The sequence below is a fragment of the Solea solea genome, chromosome 3 (genome assembly GCF_958295425.1).
Source record: "Solea solea chromosome 3, fSolSol10.1, whole genome shotgun sequence".
Taxonomy (NCBI): Eukaryota; Metazoa; Chordata; class Actinopteri; order Pleuronectiformes; family Soleidae; genus Solea; species Solea solea.
The window spans coordinates 28,921,946-28,938,084 of record NC_081136.1 but is presented as its reverse complement, the minus strand read 5'-3'; the positions used below and the strand labels follow the sequence as shown (position 1 = coordinate 28,938,084).

General features: G+C 40.5%; 2 protein-coding genes across 3 annotated transcripts; one reads left to right on the top strand and one right to left on the bottom strand.

The window, feature by feature from the left end:
* The first annotated feature begins 14 nt into the window (after window positions 1–14).
* On the top strand, window positions 15–5,879 carry cdkn1d (cyclin-dependent kinase inhibitor 1D). Of its 2 annotated transcripts, none has more exons than XM_058624327.1 (3): window positions 15–178; window positions 2,241–2,779; window positions 3,018–5,879. In XM_058624327.1, exons 1-3 carry the CDS (start codon window positions 30–32, stop codon window positions 3,080–3,082), a joined length of 753 nt encoding a protein of 250 aa, XP_058480310.1. In that variant the 5' UTR covers window positions 15–29; the 3' UTR covers window positions 3,083–5,879. The 2 variants fall into 2 exon arrangements, with proteins under 2 accessions (XP_058480310.1, XP_058480311.1); XM_058624328.1 differs by lacking the exon at window positions 15–178 and adding an exon at window positions 459–637.
* Window positions 5,880–6,014: 135 nt separating this feature from the next.
* slc37a3 (solute carrier family 37 member 3) lies at window positions 6,015–15,831 on the bottom strand. Its single transcript, XM_058624326.1, has 14 exons — window positions 15,724–15,831; window positions 13,309–13,563; window positions 12,143–12,257; window positions 11,568–11,660; window positions 11,344–11,427; window positions 10,750–10,895; window positions 10,375–10,471; window positions 10,189–10,273; window positions 9,921–10,096; window positions 9,644–9,785; window positions 9,233–9,334; window positions 8,876–9,075; window positions 8,393–8,458; window positions 6,015–7,496 (listed from the first exon to the last, which is right to left on the bottom strand). The coding sequence occupies exons 2-14, from the start codon at window positions 13,383–13,385 to the stop codon at window positions 7,404–7,406; spliced, it is 1,476 nt and encodes a 491-aa protein (XP_058480309.1). The 5' UTR covers window positions 13,386–13,563; window positions 15,724–15,831; the 3' UTR covers window positions 6,015–7,403.
* Between the last annotated feature and the right edge of the window lie 308 nt (window positions 15,832–16,139).

Below are 16,139 nucleotides of genomic sequence, written 5' to 3'. Positions count from 1 at the left end.
ATGTGTGTCACATTTGAGGCGGAGAGGAAATGGCCACCCTTGCCAAGATATTTGACCCACTTCCAGACAAATTGGAGGGAAAAGCAAGACGCGAGGGCTGCAGTGGAGAGTTGGAGCAAAAGGTTTTGGGAGCAGAAAAAACACCGAGCAGGATTTTAATATCACTTATTACAACACGGTAAGAAGTTGTTATTATCACTGTATAAATGTTCTATAAAAATGTTTTGTATAATGCAATTATATTACTATTTTCCTTCTAGTGCAGCTTTATTTTTTTTATTATTATTTAATTTTGCAGGTTTATTTTTTATTTTTTTTTATAAAATTGTGTGATTTTATTGAGGCTTCTTTGGATGAGTTGTTTACGTAATGACTGAACTCCAACTGCGAGTATTTTGATGGGAACCACGTGACAGGCTCCTCTCGAGAAGGACGTCCCCTACGAGTCCCGTAGCAAACAAGTCGTAGATAAGAGCACGAGAACAACCCTCCCGTGGGCAGGATTTACTCCCAACCTCTCAGCGTGACAGTGTGTATTTCTTTCCACGGGACCGTGGGTCACACTGCTCTGTCACCGGATCGACTATACTTAGTTTGCGGACACAAAACTCCACTTTTTAAGAAACTGACGCGGATGGTAAGAGGAAACTTCATATGTTCAACATATGTGTTAAACCTTTACCGTATATTTATTTATTACTGTAACTACGTATTTTGTGTTGTCACTTGTTGGGGTTTTATATTCTTTGCGGTCTGTTTAGTTATAGTTATAGTTGTTATTTTCATCGCTTTTCTAAACGCTAACAGAGAAAGTACGAGTGTGAATGTGAAGCAAACACTCTTAAGTTGACGTAAATAATATTCTAAGTGTTGTTTTGTCTGTTTTATGTGTGTAATACGACTGTTCATTACTTTGACAAGTTGCGGACTGTTGCCGTGTGTGTGTGTGTCGCATCTCATTGACCCATATTCTCACCCACAGTAACTGCGTCACTAAGATTTATCTTCGTTTTTCTCAGCTTTTTACTGCGCGTGAACGTCTCACCGTGTCGTCGCTGCTCGGTGGTGCGTTTGGGGGATTGAAGAGTATATGTTAAAACATTTTTTACATTACTTTTGTGTTTTTGTGGTAGTAATTAGTAGTAAAAAATACGTGAAAGTTGGTGGCGTTCCTCTCTGTGGGAGTGGGCACACTGACCCGTGTGGAAACTTGATCTGCATACATTACCGCGCCCACTTCATTTTCGACACAAACAACTTTCACTCGGAGCTCACTGGAGCAGCCCTGTCGGTGAAAGAAGGCAATTATTCCTCCGTAGTTTTTTTCATCAAAGTATCCAAAATAAATACTTTTATTTAATCATATGTATCCAGCTGCGAATTAAACTCAAATAAGTATACCGAAGTTGTACAGTTATACACAGTAAGTGTGCAGTATTGAATGCAATACAGCTGCTGTGGTTTCCAGCATGTTTACAAACAGTTTATAGGAGTTGTCAGACAGGGTGAAATTACAAGCCACTCGACTGGTGAAAGTGTTTATGTGCGTTTAACAATTGCGCAACACTGCGACATATTTATCTCTACTGTAGTTACTGCCCATCCCAGAAAATGTACTAGTACTGCTTACACACGTACAGCTGATAAAGCACTGGGAGTCAAGAGACTCGGTTGTCTTCTATGTATGTAAAATATTATCTTATGCTATGTAGGGGGTAATACAGGTTGTAATACAACCACGTTTGAAGACTGCACTTAGAAAACCAATTAGTGGTGCTGCCCATTGTCAGAATTCAACAGTGCTACTCAAATGAAATGAGGTCAGATGGGGAATGCAGAAAACATTCCACACAAATGGCCTACATGAGCATTTTCTCCACATGACCTGCTGACCGAAACGGTTGACCTTTGACTGGCAGACACCCGAGCAGGTGGATCGTGACTCAGGTTCACTTTGATGCAGCAGGGAGATTTATATGGTGTTAGATCAGTCACCTGTTGCTGGAGTAATTACTTAGCGGGTTAGAGCCCACATGTATTTGGTCACATAAAACACAAAGGTGCCTAAGCAGGCATATGGTGTGTTGGGGATTTGAGCATTTAATAGCTTCTCTATATGAATGTGTGTGTGTGTGTGTGTTATAGCTTTGCCAGATAACACCTCAGTGAAACTGTGCAGGACTCACCACATCTGCCCTTCCTCTAACACCATGTGTCTGCACGTGTTTGATCTCTCATAGGGAAATGATGATGGCCTCTCAGTCAACATCAAAAGCAGGATCTGCTCCGCCGTCTGACTCGGCGCTCTCCTGTCGGGGCGGCATCGAGACCTTGAACTTGAAGGTGGGGCCGGTGCGGCGGAACCTCTTCGGGCCCGTGGACCACCAGCAGCTGAAGCAGGACTTCCAGAAATTGCTCTGCATGAGTGTGGAGGTGGCCAACAAGCGGTGGAACTTTGATTTCCAGACCGACATGCCGGGAGAAGGTTCAAATATTGAGTGGGAAGAGGTTCAGAGGCAGAATGTGCCGGCATTCTACCAAAGCTGCATGGTGAGGCCTGCAGTGCGGCCTGCAGTGCGGCCTGCGGTGCGGCCTGTAGTGCGGCATGGGCTCAGGGCGAAGAAAGGCATTAGTTGGACGTCGTTTTCATCCGGCGAGGCTTCTCCAATGTCCAGCAGCTCGTCTGGATCTGGGTCTGGGGACGAGTACGTGGAGGTGGCCACTAGGGGGTGCTTCACGCTGAGACAGCCAGGGAAACGCAGACAGTCTGCCATCACAGGTCAGTCTATGGACCATCCTAAAATGAGCACTTATACTTATAGAAGGAGATTGACAATGAAAGAAATATACTGCATTGTCTAAACCAGTATTTTTTTTTTTACTGTGTATTTGACAATAAACGTATCGTATTTTGTTAAAGAAATAGTCCAATTTAGTTGTAAATATGTAGTTAAACCATTTCCAGTGTGACACACAACAGATATTAGTTACTAAACTCTTCCCCCCCCCCTTTCCAGATTTCTTCAAAGTGAAGAAGACGAAGCTTCTGCATTACAAATCGTCTTCATCTTCCCGACGGTAGAAAAGTACAAGACCTCGTGGAGGATCAGTGGTGTCCACCCCTCCACATCACCTCACATTGATATGTGTCATATCATATGTATATATGTAGCAATTTGTAACTGACTGTCCACAAGCTCATTCAGCATGGGCTCGAAAAATTCCTCCAACACCATATACCTTAAATGTCCAGCACAAGAAAGCTACACTTTGTAGCTTAACAAGCTCAGACTCTACAAAATGTTTTTTTGTGGTTAATTATATTATCTATACTGTATATATTCTACATACTGTTTTACTCAGATGATTATACTGTGAAATCATTTTAAATGCACTCTATCAGGTAATAACGGAAAACTCAAGTCTGGGATAGTATTTGACCTCAGTCCTCAAACTGTTTACTCCCTCTTGCTAAAAGTCATACGAGGTTTTAATTAGATATGTTACTATTCCCGACCTCACATCACACTCAGCCTTTAGTCTCACCCCCCCCCCCCCCCGAGTTGGGCCTGAGGTCAAAACCTCAAACATGGTTCAAAATTTCTGGCAGTGTGACTGTGATTAGTGCCAGGTTAAAGGTCAACGGTGGAGGTTTGCCGATGAGGCAATACAGTCATACCTTTGCAATAGTGACTACAATTCTGAGTAATAATAGTATATGTGCCAGATGTGACTGTTTATTTATTATTCACGGTGCTAGCTCATTGTCTATAAAAAAAAGAAAAAAAAAAAGATAAAAGGTAAGATAAGGTGTTTGCGGTAACCTGTGCCGCAGGCCCCAATTTATGCCTAAGACTTAAAGTCAATGTGGCCCACACACTCCACCGTTGCCACTTAAATTTTAAGGCCATAAATAATATTTTTACACCACCACACAGCGGCAAACTTGATTTCCTTTTTTTTGTATCATTTGCATAATGGGGTTGTAAAAATGTATTTTTTGGCAGCAGACTAGAACATGCCTTATTCAGTTTTGTTTTTCAGCTTTATGTTTTTTTGTTTTTTTATTATCAGTATAGCATTTTTGCCTGTAGGTTTTGAATGCGTCTCTACTCTCCATGAAGGGAATGTAGCGTTTATCTCATGCTGTTGCAGCTTGAAGCACTCGAAGTGTTTGGTTCTGCTTTCGGCTATTTTTTGTTTCTACAAGCAGTTGAGCTGCATCACATTTTCTCTTTCTCCTATTTCTCGCGTCGTGTCTGTACACACGGCGCCTGTGAATGAAAGTGTCACTGTGGTTTTGTTTTGAGGTTTTCGCCCGTTGTAAAAGTTGTGGCAGCTGAGGCAGTTGAACCAAAGAGAAATTGCTATGCCCGTTCACTCAGAAACATATCATTTGCCCAAGTGGCATGCGTGGACGCACTCAAACATCAGGATTTTACAAAAAACTCTGGCCCCCGACTATTTGGTCAATAGAGAGTGCTGACTTTTCTCTCTCTACCTACAATCATTATAGTCTCTATTTGAATAAAGCCATAGCCCTAATTAATCTACCCCATACTACTACCTCATTATGTGATTTAGTGACTCAGATAAGGCTCTTTAAAAAAGAAATAAACAAACAAAAACCAATGTAGATTGGGTTGTTTATGTCTTCAGAGTTCAGACACGAGAGAGAGAAGTGATTATTGTGTTGTGGTAAAAGCTGTGGAGGGCCACGCTGCGTGTAGAGTTTCACATCAGGTGAAAGAGTCAGTGTGTCAGAGTGAGGCTCCACTCTGTGCAGAGGAAACTGCTCCCTCTCAGGGAGTGGGGCGCCACTCTCTCTCCCTCACTGCCTCACTCTGCTTTGAAAAAAACGAACCTTATACAGAGAGAACATTTTGGACCCCGGACGTCTGGATCAAACGACGTCTCCGGTCCAGACCAGTGCCCCTGTGACTTGGACAAGCTTTTGTCTGGCCGACTTAAAAGTCTCACAGCCTCTCTTTCATGAGCCACCCGCCTCAGTCTCCGCAAGAAATCGTCTTGAAAGTAGTCGCGCATAATCATGTTAACACAGTGTTGGCTTTCTTCATGGCTCTACATGGCTAGATTGAGTATAGCAACACGTGGCAGTTTGACACACTTTTCAAATCAGGAGTATTTGTTCCGTCTGTCAGCATTTCTATGTGTGTGTGTGTGTGTGTGAGAGAGAAATAGTGTTTGTGTGCAGTGTTTCAAACTTTCAAAGTCTATATTAACTTAAATCTTAACTTATATCTTTGTTTTGTGGGTAAAGAATTACAAATTCCCTGTCTTTTTTTTTTTTTTGGCAAAACAAACTAATTGTGTTATTTGTGAAACTATATCTTTGCACTACTTTTACGTTGTTGACAAGAAAACTATTTTTTTAAGGTAATCTTCAATAAAACCTACAAATATTCACTGAGAATCTGAGGCACAGATGGTTGACTTTTTTTTCCAACCACAGTTGGACACAGATCCTAACATGTTTTCTTTTTGTTTTGCCGTGTAAAAGATAAAAAAAAAAACAGGAAAATTCTAAAGTAACAGCTAAGACAGATGTGTCTTACTGTACCCAAGCAAACTTTGCTGTCCTTATTCACGTGTTGCAGCTATATCAAAACGTAGTGTTGTCCATTACTTTGTATATGCATGTACAGTAATCTTTGTATACATTTGTAATAATGATTTTGTAATTTAATACAGATTTTTTTTTTTCATGTAAGAGTTCAGAATCATATTCTTTTTGATATGAATATTTGTATAGTAAATGATAAGAGATTCCATTGATGGGTTGCTGGTGCACTATTGCCTTTCATATCGAGTGCTGAAAATAATAAAATGTTTAATGACAAAACAAAGAAACCTCAAAACTCCGGTGTGAAATTCTACTTCTTTGGTGTTTTACGGCATTATATAATAAAATATTTCCCTGGGCAAATAGCACCTCCTGGTGGGTTAATATGATAGTACACGTACATAATAATTATTTGTGTTTCAGAGAAATCTTCATGATTTGCAAAATGGAATTTGCATTTATTTACAATAGCTACATTTACATTGTTGAAACTTGATATGTAAACACATGAACATAAAACCAATTAAAAATACAAAAATTAAAAAAAACCACCACAGATACAGGTTACATTCTATTATTACAGTTCAGAGATAACAGAATGTCCAGTCTCATTTGAAGCTCAGTTGCATTAAGAAAGTTTAGCGTCAGGTATCATTAAAAAAGTTCTATTTAAAAAGCACTTTATATGACATGCGCCATGTATTTTGTTGTGCACAGAAGGTTTAAAACTAGCTTTTAATCAAAGCAATCCTCTTTCCATTGGAGGCTGGTTAACAACTGCAGTAACGGACATAACAGCTGGTGCAGTGTAATCAGCTCCACTCCACTCTATCTATCTCTCTCTCTCTGTGTGTATATATATATATGTATATATATATATATATGTATATATATATATATATATATATAAGTTTAAGTATATAAGTAAAGAGAAGCCTTTTCCTTAACCAGCAGTTATACTTTAATAACCAAAAATATCCTAAAGGATTTACAGTACTGATAATAAATCTAATTATGTCGCAATGTAAACTACAAGTGTGAGATGCTTGAGTTTAAAAAAAAGTGTCCACATCACATTGAACAGGAAGTGAAAAAGGAATGCCGTGAGTACCGAGAGAACCAGTCTCCTTAATTAAAAAACATAAAATCCCTTTCCTCGATTACACAAAACTGTACACAGGAAATGAAACCCAAAGTGGTCGCTAAAGCCCCCCCCAACGTTAAAATCTACTTTTCATACTCTGTCTGATATGTGTAAGAAACGTAAGAGTGCCGTACCCGTTATTTCAACTAAAAACTAATTACATACTGTTTATCTACAAAAAGCTAACAATACATGGCTGCATAATAATAAATAATATTAACAATCAATTTTCAAGGCCTAGTCTTTAAATTAAGAACAATACAAATTCATTCAACGTAATTCAAGCATGTGTGCATGTAAAATATTCAAGTCCTTTTTAAACCTTAAATATTTACACTTGTACATTCTGTACATAGCGACTGAAACTTTAACCTCCGAACCCTCTTATTTGTATAATACATGAGTCTGTGCATCCACGGACGGATGTCCATTCATCTGCTCGTGTGGTTGTTGTTACGCTGGTGGTTTTGTTTGTGTGTGTGTGTGTGTGGGAGACTCAACATCACCTTAACCATCCCCGACTGTGAGAACCGACCACCACCGAGTCTTTGCACGTCCCAAAACTCACCGGACAAATAAAAGGCAGCCGTTCCTGAGCAGTGAGCAGATGTGCTGCACCGACGCGGCCATCGAAAAGGAGAGACGTCAGCGTACGCCAGAGGCCCGAGGCGCAGCTCACAGCTGGTGTCGCCGCGCTCGTCTGTCTCGCCACATCACCTGCAGTTCTCGGAATAGCAACGGACTGATGAACACAATGCTGCCCCCTGTCTGTAACATAGAAAAACACAAGAACAATGTCACATTCAGGATCAGAGAGTCCTGTTGATTCCCCAATTATTTAAAAAACATTAAAGCACATCATAATGTTCACTCTACTGTGTTGCTGTAAATAGACCTGCAGTAACTGATGCCTTAAAAAAAACCTCTGCAATTGCAACAACTGCCATAATGGCCAGTGAGGTAATACCATAAAAACAAATATAGATAGATGTAAATTAAATACAAACATCAGTTGGTGTTGTTTAGGTTTATGTCAACATGTGTTTCATGTGTAATTAACAACTTTACACAACGGAAATACACCCAAACTGACTAAAATCCCTATTTGTTTGTACCTTGCTTGTTCCGGTTGCTTGTGTTTCGCTTCGTGCCACATTTAGCTTAATTTATCTCTTATTATTGTTTATGTCCTGATTAGATTAGATTATTTTACATTAGACTAAACTTTACTGATTCAACACCCTGGACATTCACTTGTTAGAGCAGAAAAAAGGGTCAGACAAGTGATAAGTACAAAGTATGACTTGAATAAGCAATAAAAAAAGATACAACATAATGTGAAAATACAAAATAGACACAGCACTACTGAGATGAGATAAAACAAAAATAGAGAGAAGATATAGAAATATGTTTAAGATTGCCATTGAATAGGATTATTGAAGTACAGATGTACTTCACAGTGATAAAGTGAGGGAAAATGAATGACACATAAAAATAAAAGGTTTCAAAACACATAAACAGACATTGTAAACACTAATAAATATGATGTTTTTACTGCTTTTTTTAAATGAACATTTAACCCTAACCCAGAGCGGCAAAATTGAAGCAACTGAATGGAATCCGGCCATCAGCCAGTCCATGAACAAGGTCAGTAGTCAACTTACCATGACGATGAAGAAGTAGAAGACGTACATCCAGCCCAGTTTGCTTTCAATCAGGGACACCAGGTACTAGAGGGTGACAGACATTTAAAAAAAAACATCAATGGTGAGATTGTGGTTCTGATTTTTTCACATTTTGAATTGAATACTTTGTGGTTTCTTTGTTCCATGTAAGAAAGAAATCAGATCATGATTACTTCAGGGTTTGGGTAAACACCACACATCAACATTTTCCAAACAAGTACTTTATTATCGATTATGAAAATAATCTGGTAGGTTGGGGGCTTAATCCTAATTTGCAAGAAAAAGCACTGCATATAGATGTGCTGTAGGACTATACGAGTGAATGGGTTTGAAAAGGGTGAATGACATTATATTATTGAGTGGTCATCAAGACGAGTGTGTTGAAGAAGGGAAAAGTAGCACACAGTCAAAGAACTATTTTATCTTCTGTTTTGCAAGTTACAGTGAAGCACTTGGACGTACCTGTCCGCCTGCAGCTCCGAAACTTCCAGTTCCGTCCACTATACCGGTCACAGTAGCCAGAGCCTCCTGACTGCCCCTCAGAGCCGCCTGTCGGCCCAGGTCAGCAGATATGGCGGAGCAGATGATATTGGATGGGCCGCCGATGAAGAAACCAGTGACGGCCAACAGCACGGCATTTATGACCTTGTCGTTGGGTGATCCTGAGAGGAGGGGGAGGAAAATGTGAACTCTGGGCCCCGGTTTAAACCAAACCAGGCATGAATGCAAGAGTGATGGTTTTAGCATGTAGACAGATTAGTGTCATTTTCAGGGTTATTTTAGTCTACAGATGCTGTGCGATTATGTGTATGAACTCACGGCTGTATCCCACCAGAGCGGCCATCGCCATGGCCAGACTGGCGGCCAACACTGGAGCTCTCTTCCCCATGAAGTCAGAGATCAGACCCTGAACCGTTCCACCTGACACACAGAAACAACATAGACCGACAATCAAACAACTGAGATGACATTTAGTGATTCGTAATAAATAGAAAATCTGAAAGACGGGACGAGTTTATAAAAACTTTTTATATATACAAAGGATATTAGAGATGAAATTACTTTATTTAAATGACTGGTTTGGAACAACCAACAGTCTTCCAACTGGAAAAGCTGCAATGACGGAGTGTTCCAAATTTCAATTTTTTTTACTCTTTCTTCTCCCTCCTGGTGCTCAGTTTCAATTTCATATGTTGAAAATGATGGTCCGTGGGAAAACTTGGCACTCACCGAGGATTCCTCCGACGTCGTACCACACAGACAACCGGTCGGCCTCGACCTCCTTCCAGTTGTAGTTGTTGCTCAGGTAGAAAGGAAGCCAGAAGAAGAAGGAGTAGTTGACGAGCTTCAGACATGCGTATGCCAAGGAATACTGCAGTTAGAACAGAAAACACAGTCTCAACACGGGGAACATGGCCAGTTAATCCATGATATCAGTTAATCTCTCCCTAATAAGATAAGATAAGACTTTATTCGTGCCACAAAGTGTTGGGAGTTTGAGACTCACAGGAAGCACTCCGGGCAAACAGAAGGCCTGGAGGAAGCCAATAGCCTGAGGAGAAACTGGAGGATCATCTGGTTCCTGAACCTCCACCTCATCCTCTTCGTCACTTATCAGAGGCCTGTGGCTGTCTCTGTCCGTCTCCACGGGGCTGAGCCCAGTTTCTGACACCAAACTCAAACCTGACGCACACACAGAAACATTCAAATATAGTTCAAAAGATTTACATAATAGATTTTTTTTTTTGACAAGCTCCTTTTTTTTAAGTCCTTACCGACTTCTTTTGGGGAGGTGAGGAGTCCGAAGAACACCACCACCCCGCCGGCAAACTGCACCACCGAGGTCACCAGGAAGGCGTACTGCACACAGTGACACCCAATACATCACGTTACCATTTAGTTGGTGAGAATATCATGGTAGAAAGTTTCAGTCAAGTGTTTTTTTTTTATGTGTATGTTACCTCGTATCCATACGAGAGCACACTGGAAGCGAGGAAGGCTCCCAGGATGTTGCCGACAGAGGCACAGGCGCTCCACAGGCCGAACACAAAGCCTCGCCTGGAGAACATCACCATGAATTTCATTAACGAAACCGTTCATCTTAGGTTTTATTTTGAGATACAGTCACTAAAAAAAGCCTCAAAATCAAATCTAACTAAATTTTATGGAACGCCACTTCACAGGCTTCATATTTTTAGTATTCAGCGCCTCTGGAAAAGTCTAAATGCCGTCTATGTGTTGGCAGCAACACCAGTAAATGGACGTCTTTGTCTGAGTCTCAGAGTGTGGGTGCACAGTAAATATGCCTGGGCTGGACAGAGAAATGTCACACACACCCTGTTTTGCCAAACCAGTTGCCCATAACGGCCACCACGCACGGCCACACGGCCGACTGCAGCAGCCCGTTCAGGATCCACAGGAAACAGTACAGATAGATGTTGTAGATGTGGAGCCATTCGGTCAGACAGCCAAACAGAAACTCCTGTAAATACAAACACAGATACAGTTGTTCTGAAGCCCACACAGGGAATTACGTACAACCTCCATATTAAGAAAGGTATTTTAGAATTTAAACTTATTCCCAGGCAAACACAAACTACAATATTCATACTATCACGTATCTTGCAAATATGCTTTGTAATGGTTATGAATTACTATCAACAGTGAATTGGAACATTTTCAAAACATAGCAATAACAAAATAAATAAACGCAAAAAAATAATAACTATGGGGGGGCGCTAGCATACAACTCAAGCAGGCAACAGCTTATTTAGCGTACTGTTGTAGTCATTAGTCATTAACCAGCAGATCTTATTGTGTTTGCCGATTGTAAAGCCAATATCGTGCTGATAATATCATGCATTCCTACACATAAGTTAAATCACTGTCTGTTGAGACATTAGAGGCAAATGTCACACAATATTACCTACCACTACAGCAGAGCCACACAGGCCAAAGCAGAGGACATAGCGCAGGTTTACTCTGTCCCCAATCACACCACTCAAATACAGGCCCTGTGGACAGCAAGAAATAATCACAGTCACAAATAATGTTCAAATTTTGAATTCCCTGCCCTTTTTTTTGCATCGGCTGTTTCAAATACTGTAGCAGATGTTCCGAAAAGCCCATCAGACACAGAGAAACACCTACTCACCACGGCATACGAAAAGAGAAAGATGGAGTCCAGGGCTCCCAGGAACAGAGTTGCCTGATTCTCATCTGCAAACAGACGATTGTCTTCCCATGTCTGCAACAGTCAGAGAAAATACAGAAAATGATATACAGATCGGCTTAAACGGGGGTTTGATGTCACGTGACTACCGGGCCAGAGACCTGGTATCAGAGATGTCTCACTCTTGCTCTGCTGGATTCAAATCAGACGCTTGAATATAATCATTTCTAAATATTTACAAAAATCGGTTTCATTCAAACCAGTCACATTAGTTCACACATTATTAAGTCTGATTAAGTCTGTGTTTCTCAGCATAGCTTGTGCCCCACACAGGAAGTGATGCGTTTTATGTCAAGACAGACACATACTAATCTTGGCAACTAATCAATCACTGCCGCAAAGCAGACCGCAGACACCATGAGTCTGCTTCCTAAGATAACTCCACCTGTGTACTCTTTAATCTTGTTTTTATTGATCCATGTCAAGTATCTACAATACGTGTGTGGGTGAAACATTGTTCTGCATTGTATTGTGTGTGTGTGTACGATTCTCCGTACCTCACTGGGAGAGAAAGCACGTGCGCTGTCATTCTGGACGGATGACGTCCACTGGGCTGAGATGCTCACTTTCACATTGCTGAACGTCTTCCGTGACGCGTGCAGGAACACGTAGCTGCAGGGAAAAGATGGAACGTTACTCAGAAAGTGAATGCAAAGTGTGAAAGTTTATCCTTTTAGGAGTGGAAGCCCCTGCTTGAATTACCCAATGCTTGTTTAATATACTGAAAAAATTGGGTCCTAGATGGAAACATGTTGACAAATTAATGGTAGAAATGTCAAACTACTAAGAAGACTAATAGTCCTTCAAGGTTGCCTTGGGTTACACAAAGTGAGAATTAATTAGGAGAAGGTTAAAGTTCCATATCAGCAGCTTGATTTAGCAGATCTTCCAGGAAACACCAGATCAGTATCTGTCACTGACAAGGAGGAAAAAGACAAGAGTTCACTGTGTGCTCCAAACTGCTGCAGTGCAAACTGCACTTTGCATTGCTCCTGATAAGATGTGTCTGACTATGTCTACGGTGACCACAGACGTGTTTCTAATGATTAACAGCAAGTAAGTGGGTCTGATTCAAGAAGCATGTGGCTGAAGATTAACAGATGGTCATAAACATGATGATGGATGCCCTGCTTTGTTTGACTGACATCGCTGCTTAGTCTCCCTTTATTGACAAAGATTGTTTATTTAGAAGGGATGATATACAGTATGTAAAACACAAAAAAAGACCAGTGAAAGACGTATACATTTGTTTATACCTGCCTTGTTGGACAATCACATTTTGACTCTAGAGAGCCTGAAGGCTCACAACCCTTTGAAACCAATATTATCTCCACAAAAGTAGATCTTTTATAGGATTTTCTTCTTTGGAAAGCGATGTAAAACAAAATAATGACATAAGCTGTGTAGCGCAGCAAGCCTAAATATTGGAAATCCAATACCTCTTGAAAAAAGTCTGGCCTGGGATTAACCTTGACCCAAAGACCTTTTACTTAAAATAATAGCTCATACTCATTCAGTGACTTTTTTCTGAGCATACAACTCTAGCTAGTGTAGATAGACATATTTCATTTATGCTATAGATCCCAGATCTTTCAAGTGATTCTGAGGATGTGACTGGTATCTTATATTAATTCAATCAGGAGGGAAGATGGGTTTGTTTTACCTAAAGAAGGTGAGGAGGAAGACAACCAGATGATGATTGGTGTACTGTGACAGGTAGCCACAGCACGGGGAAGGCATCACAGGGGCAGCTGGAGGGAGGAAGAGGAAGAGGAGGTGGAGGAAGAGGAAGGAGGTGGTGCTGGTGAAGGTCTTCAAGGGGGAACAGCAACAGGATCAGGGAGGGGTAAGAGGGCAGTTTCAGTCCCACTAGGCCAGATCAGACAAGCACATAACTTGAGCAACAACAAAGCTGCGCCTGCAGAATGAGGAAACCAGTATTAAACAACTGTCCTAATATTCGTCAGATTAAAACAACAATGCTGGAGAGAGGTGCGTAGAATGTGCATCACATGGATGGTCACTCATGTTGCAGTTAGTCATTTAAAAAAACTAACAGTGAATTCTCATATAAATTTCAGCTTCTGATCGTTTAAAACTGAGTTAACTGAATTTTAGGTGATATGAATGTAACGTAGACACACACAAAACTATTTTGTGACAGAAACATATGATGTAAAGTTGTTATTTAACTATATTAAAGCTAAGATAATATTGAATTAAGTTACCAGGTACAACAGGTATTTACTTTTGACCCATGGCCCACAAGCAAGTTTTAATTTTGGCCCTCCAAGTATAAAGGTTTGGGCACCCCTTCTTAAGATGTAAAAAAATAATGTTGTGTCATCACCGAGTCGCGCACTACCAGCAACTGCAATCAATAGGCCCAGTGTGATGTATGCACCCACAACCACTTCACCCCATTGGTCGGTTCAGCTTCAGCTATGTTGTTTACACAGGACACAGGAACAAGTACAGTAGGAAGTCAATTTGCATCTACCCGTTCTGTCTCAATAAATAAAACCGAAGTATCTGAAAGTTGTATTCCAATTCACCCCTCTAATTCTCTTTTCACCAAGGTTTAACGTTCCCAACAGCATAGAATATTTTATGAAATTTAATATGATGGGGCAAAAAACTGGAAGAGTAACTGAACTAATCCAACACACTGTATATGTGTTCTTCATTTGGTCTGGTCTAACTGGTTTCTATAACGCCACAATATATACATAAATGTGTTACACAGCAGTTTCGGTTGCATGTGCCTTGTTTGTTTTTGGTGAAAACATTACACAAATATTACGCAGAAGTATGGGTTAACATTTTACATGAAACTGAGGGACAGACATATTATAAAATATGAATGACAGTAGTCTGGGCAGTTAATAAGTAGAGGGCACCAACCACTGATTATATGCATATGAAACTTGTATGTTTCTTTAGATTTATATATACATTTCCTGGACTAATTTCCTAACTCTCTTTGGCGTGTAACGGTTGTTGACATATGTAATGTTGCTTTCTTTAACTTCTAGGCTGAAACTCTCACATGACTACTCCACCCAGAACGTCCCGGTGCCTGCCAAACCACTCATAAGGTATCTGCTTACCTTAATATCTAAATTGAAGGCAATAAAACCCTGTGTAAGTATGATGAACATAATTACACGTGTGGCTGTGCGTGTGTCCTTTCTCTACAAGAATAAAAGACATTTGAAAGGTGTTTATACAAACAAGTATCCAATTAGAGGAGAATAGCATAGAAGAATGACCTGGATACAATAACAACTCTTACACAAAGAGCTGAATTATTCCATTGAAAGCACCCCCTCTTAAAAGAACCTACTGTATTAAGTTTAAGACTTTGCTGAAGGCAGGATCTAACCTGCAGAGTGCACGATTGGGGAGTTGGTGTTTCAGATGCAGATACTGTAATATAAATTGAGAATAAGGACGCCATCATCTATCAGGGATTAATGGTTGTCCCTCAGTCACCCCAAAAGTAATGAACTCATTTATTTATTTTCTTCTTCTTCTTTGACTTACATACAGCAGCCTTTGTACCAGTTTAAAAAAACCCAAAACCAATTAAAGACCACTTGGTAATGTAGACATGGCTCTTTTTGTGTTTTCTGTGACTCTGCATGCTTCATTGCCATATGTATTGTATTGTATTCTTGTAAAGTACGTTGGAATGTTTATTTCTGAGAAATGTGCTACACTAAACGTTACTGATTATTATACATGTTGTGAATATTATACCACACATAGCCTCTCTCTCTATTCGGCGCCTACCTCGTTTGATCGATAAAACAGATGGACGTTTATATTAGCACTGCATTTCAACAACACAATACCCACATGACATCCAGTGAGTTAAATTAGACTGAGATTTTTGTCGTCACAAAGAAATGTGCTACTTCAATGTTTGTCCATCTCTGGGTGACGAGGCTTATACATGGAGACAGTTCCGGGTTTGTCACAACGAAACTACGAAGTAAACGTCAACAAACAGGCGGGCTACAGTCGTATTTCCAAACCCCAACATAATAAAAAGGAGAAGCAAAGCTTTTCTTACCTCTTAGCTCAGGCTGTGGTGTAACAGCTCGCTCCGTGTGTGGCAACAGCATTCGTGTGTTGCTGTTTACTGTGGGTTCATGTGGCGCGGACGTCAGCGACTGTAGAACACAGCGGTGCGCGGCTGCCACCAGCAGGACAGGGGTGGAACTACATGAGTAAATAAAGCCATGAATATACTGTACTGTAAGGGCACAGCTGCTCAGCTCGACACATGTCACTGTGACACTTGTCGGATAAAACCAGGCGACTATTGGCTGCAAGTGAATTCCTACACACCGTTTAAAACATGCACCGCCAAAAAACCTTGCATCAAACATTGCCTGGCACTTAAACAGCGAGTATTCACTCAACCTGGTCTGAACTTTAACACTGGTAAGTTTACACAAGCTGTATGTTTTTACAGAATTATAGTGG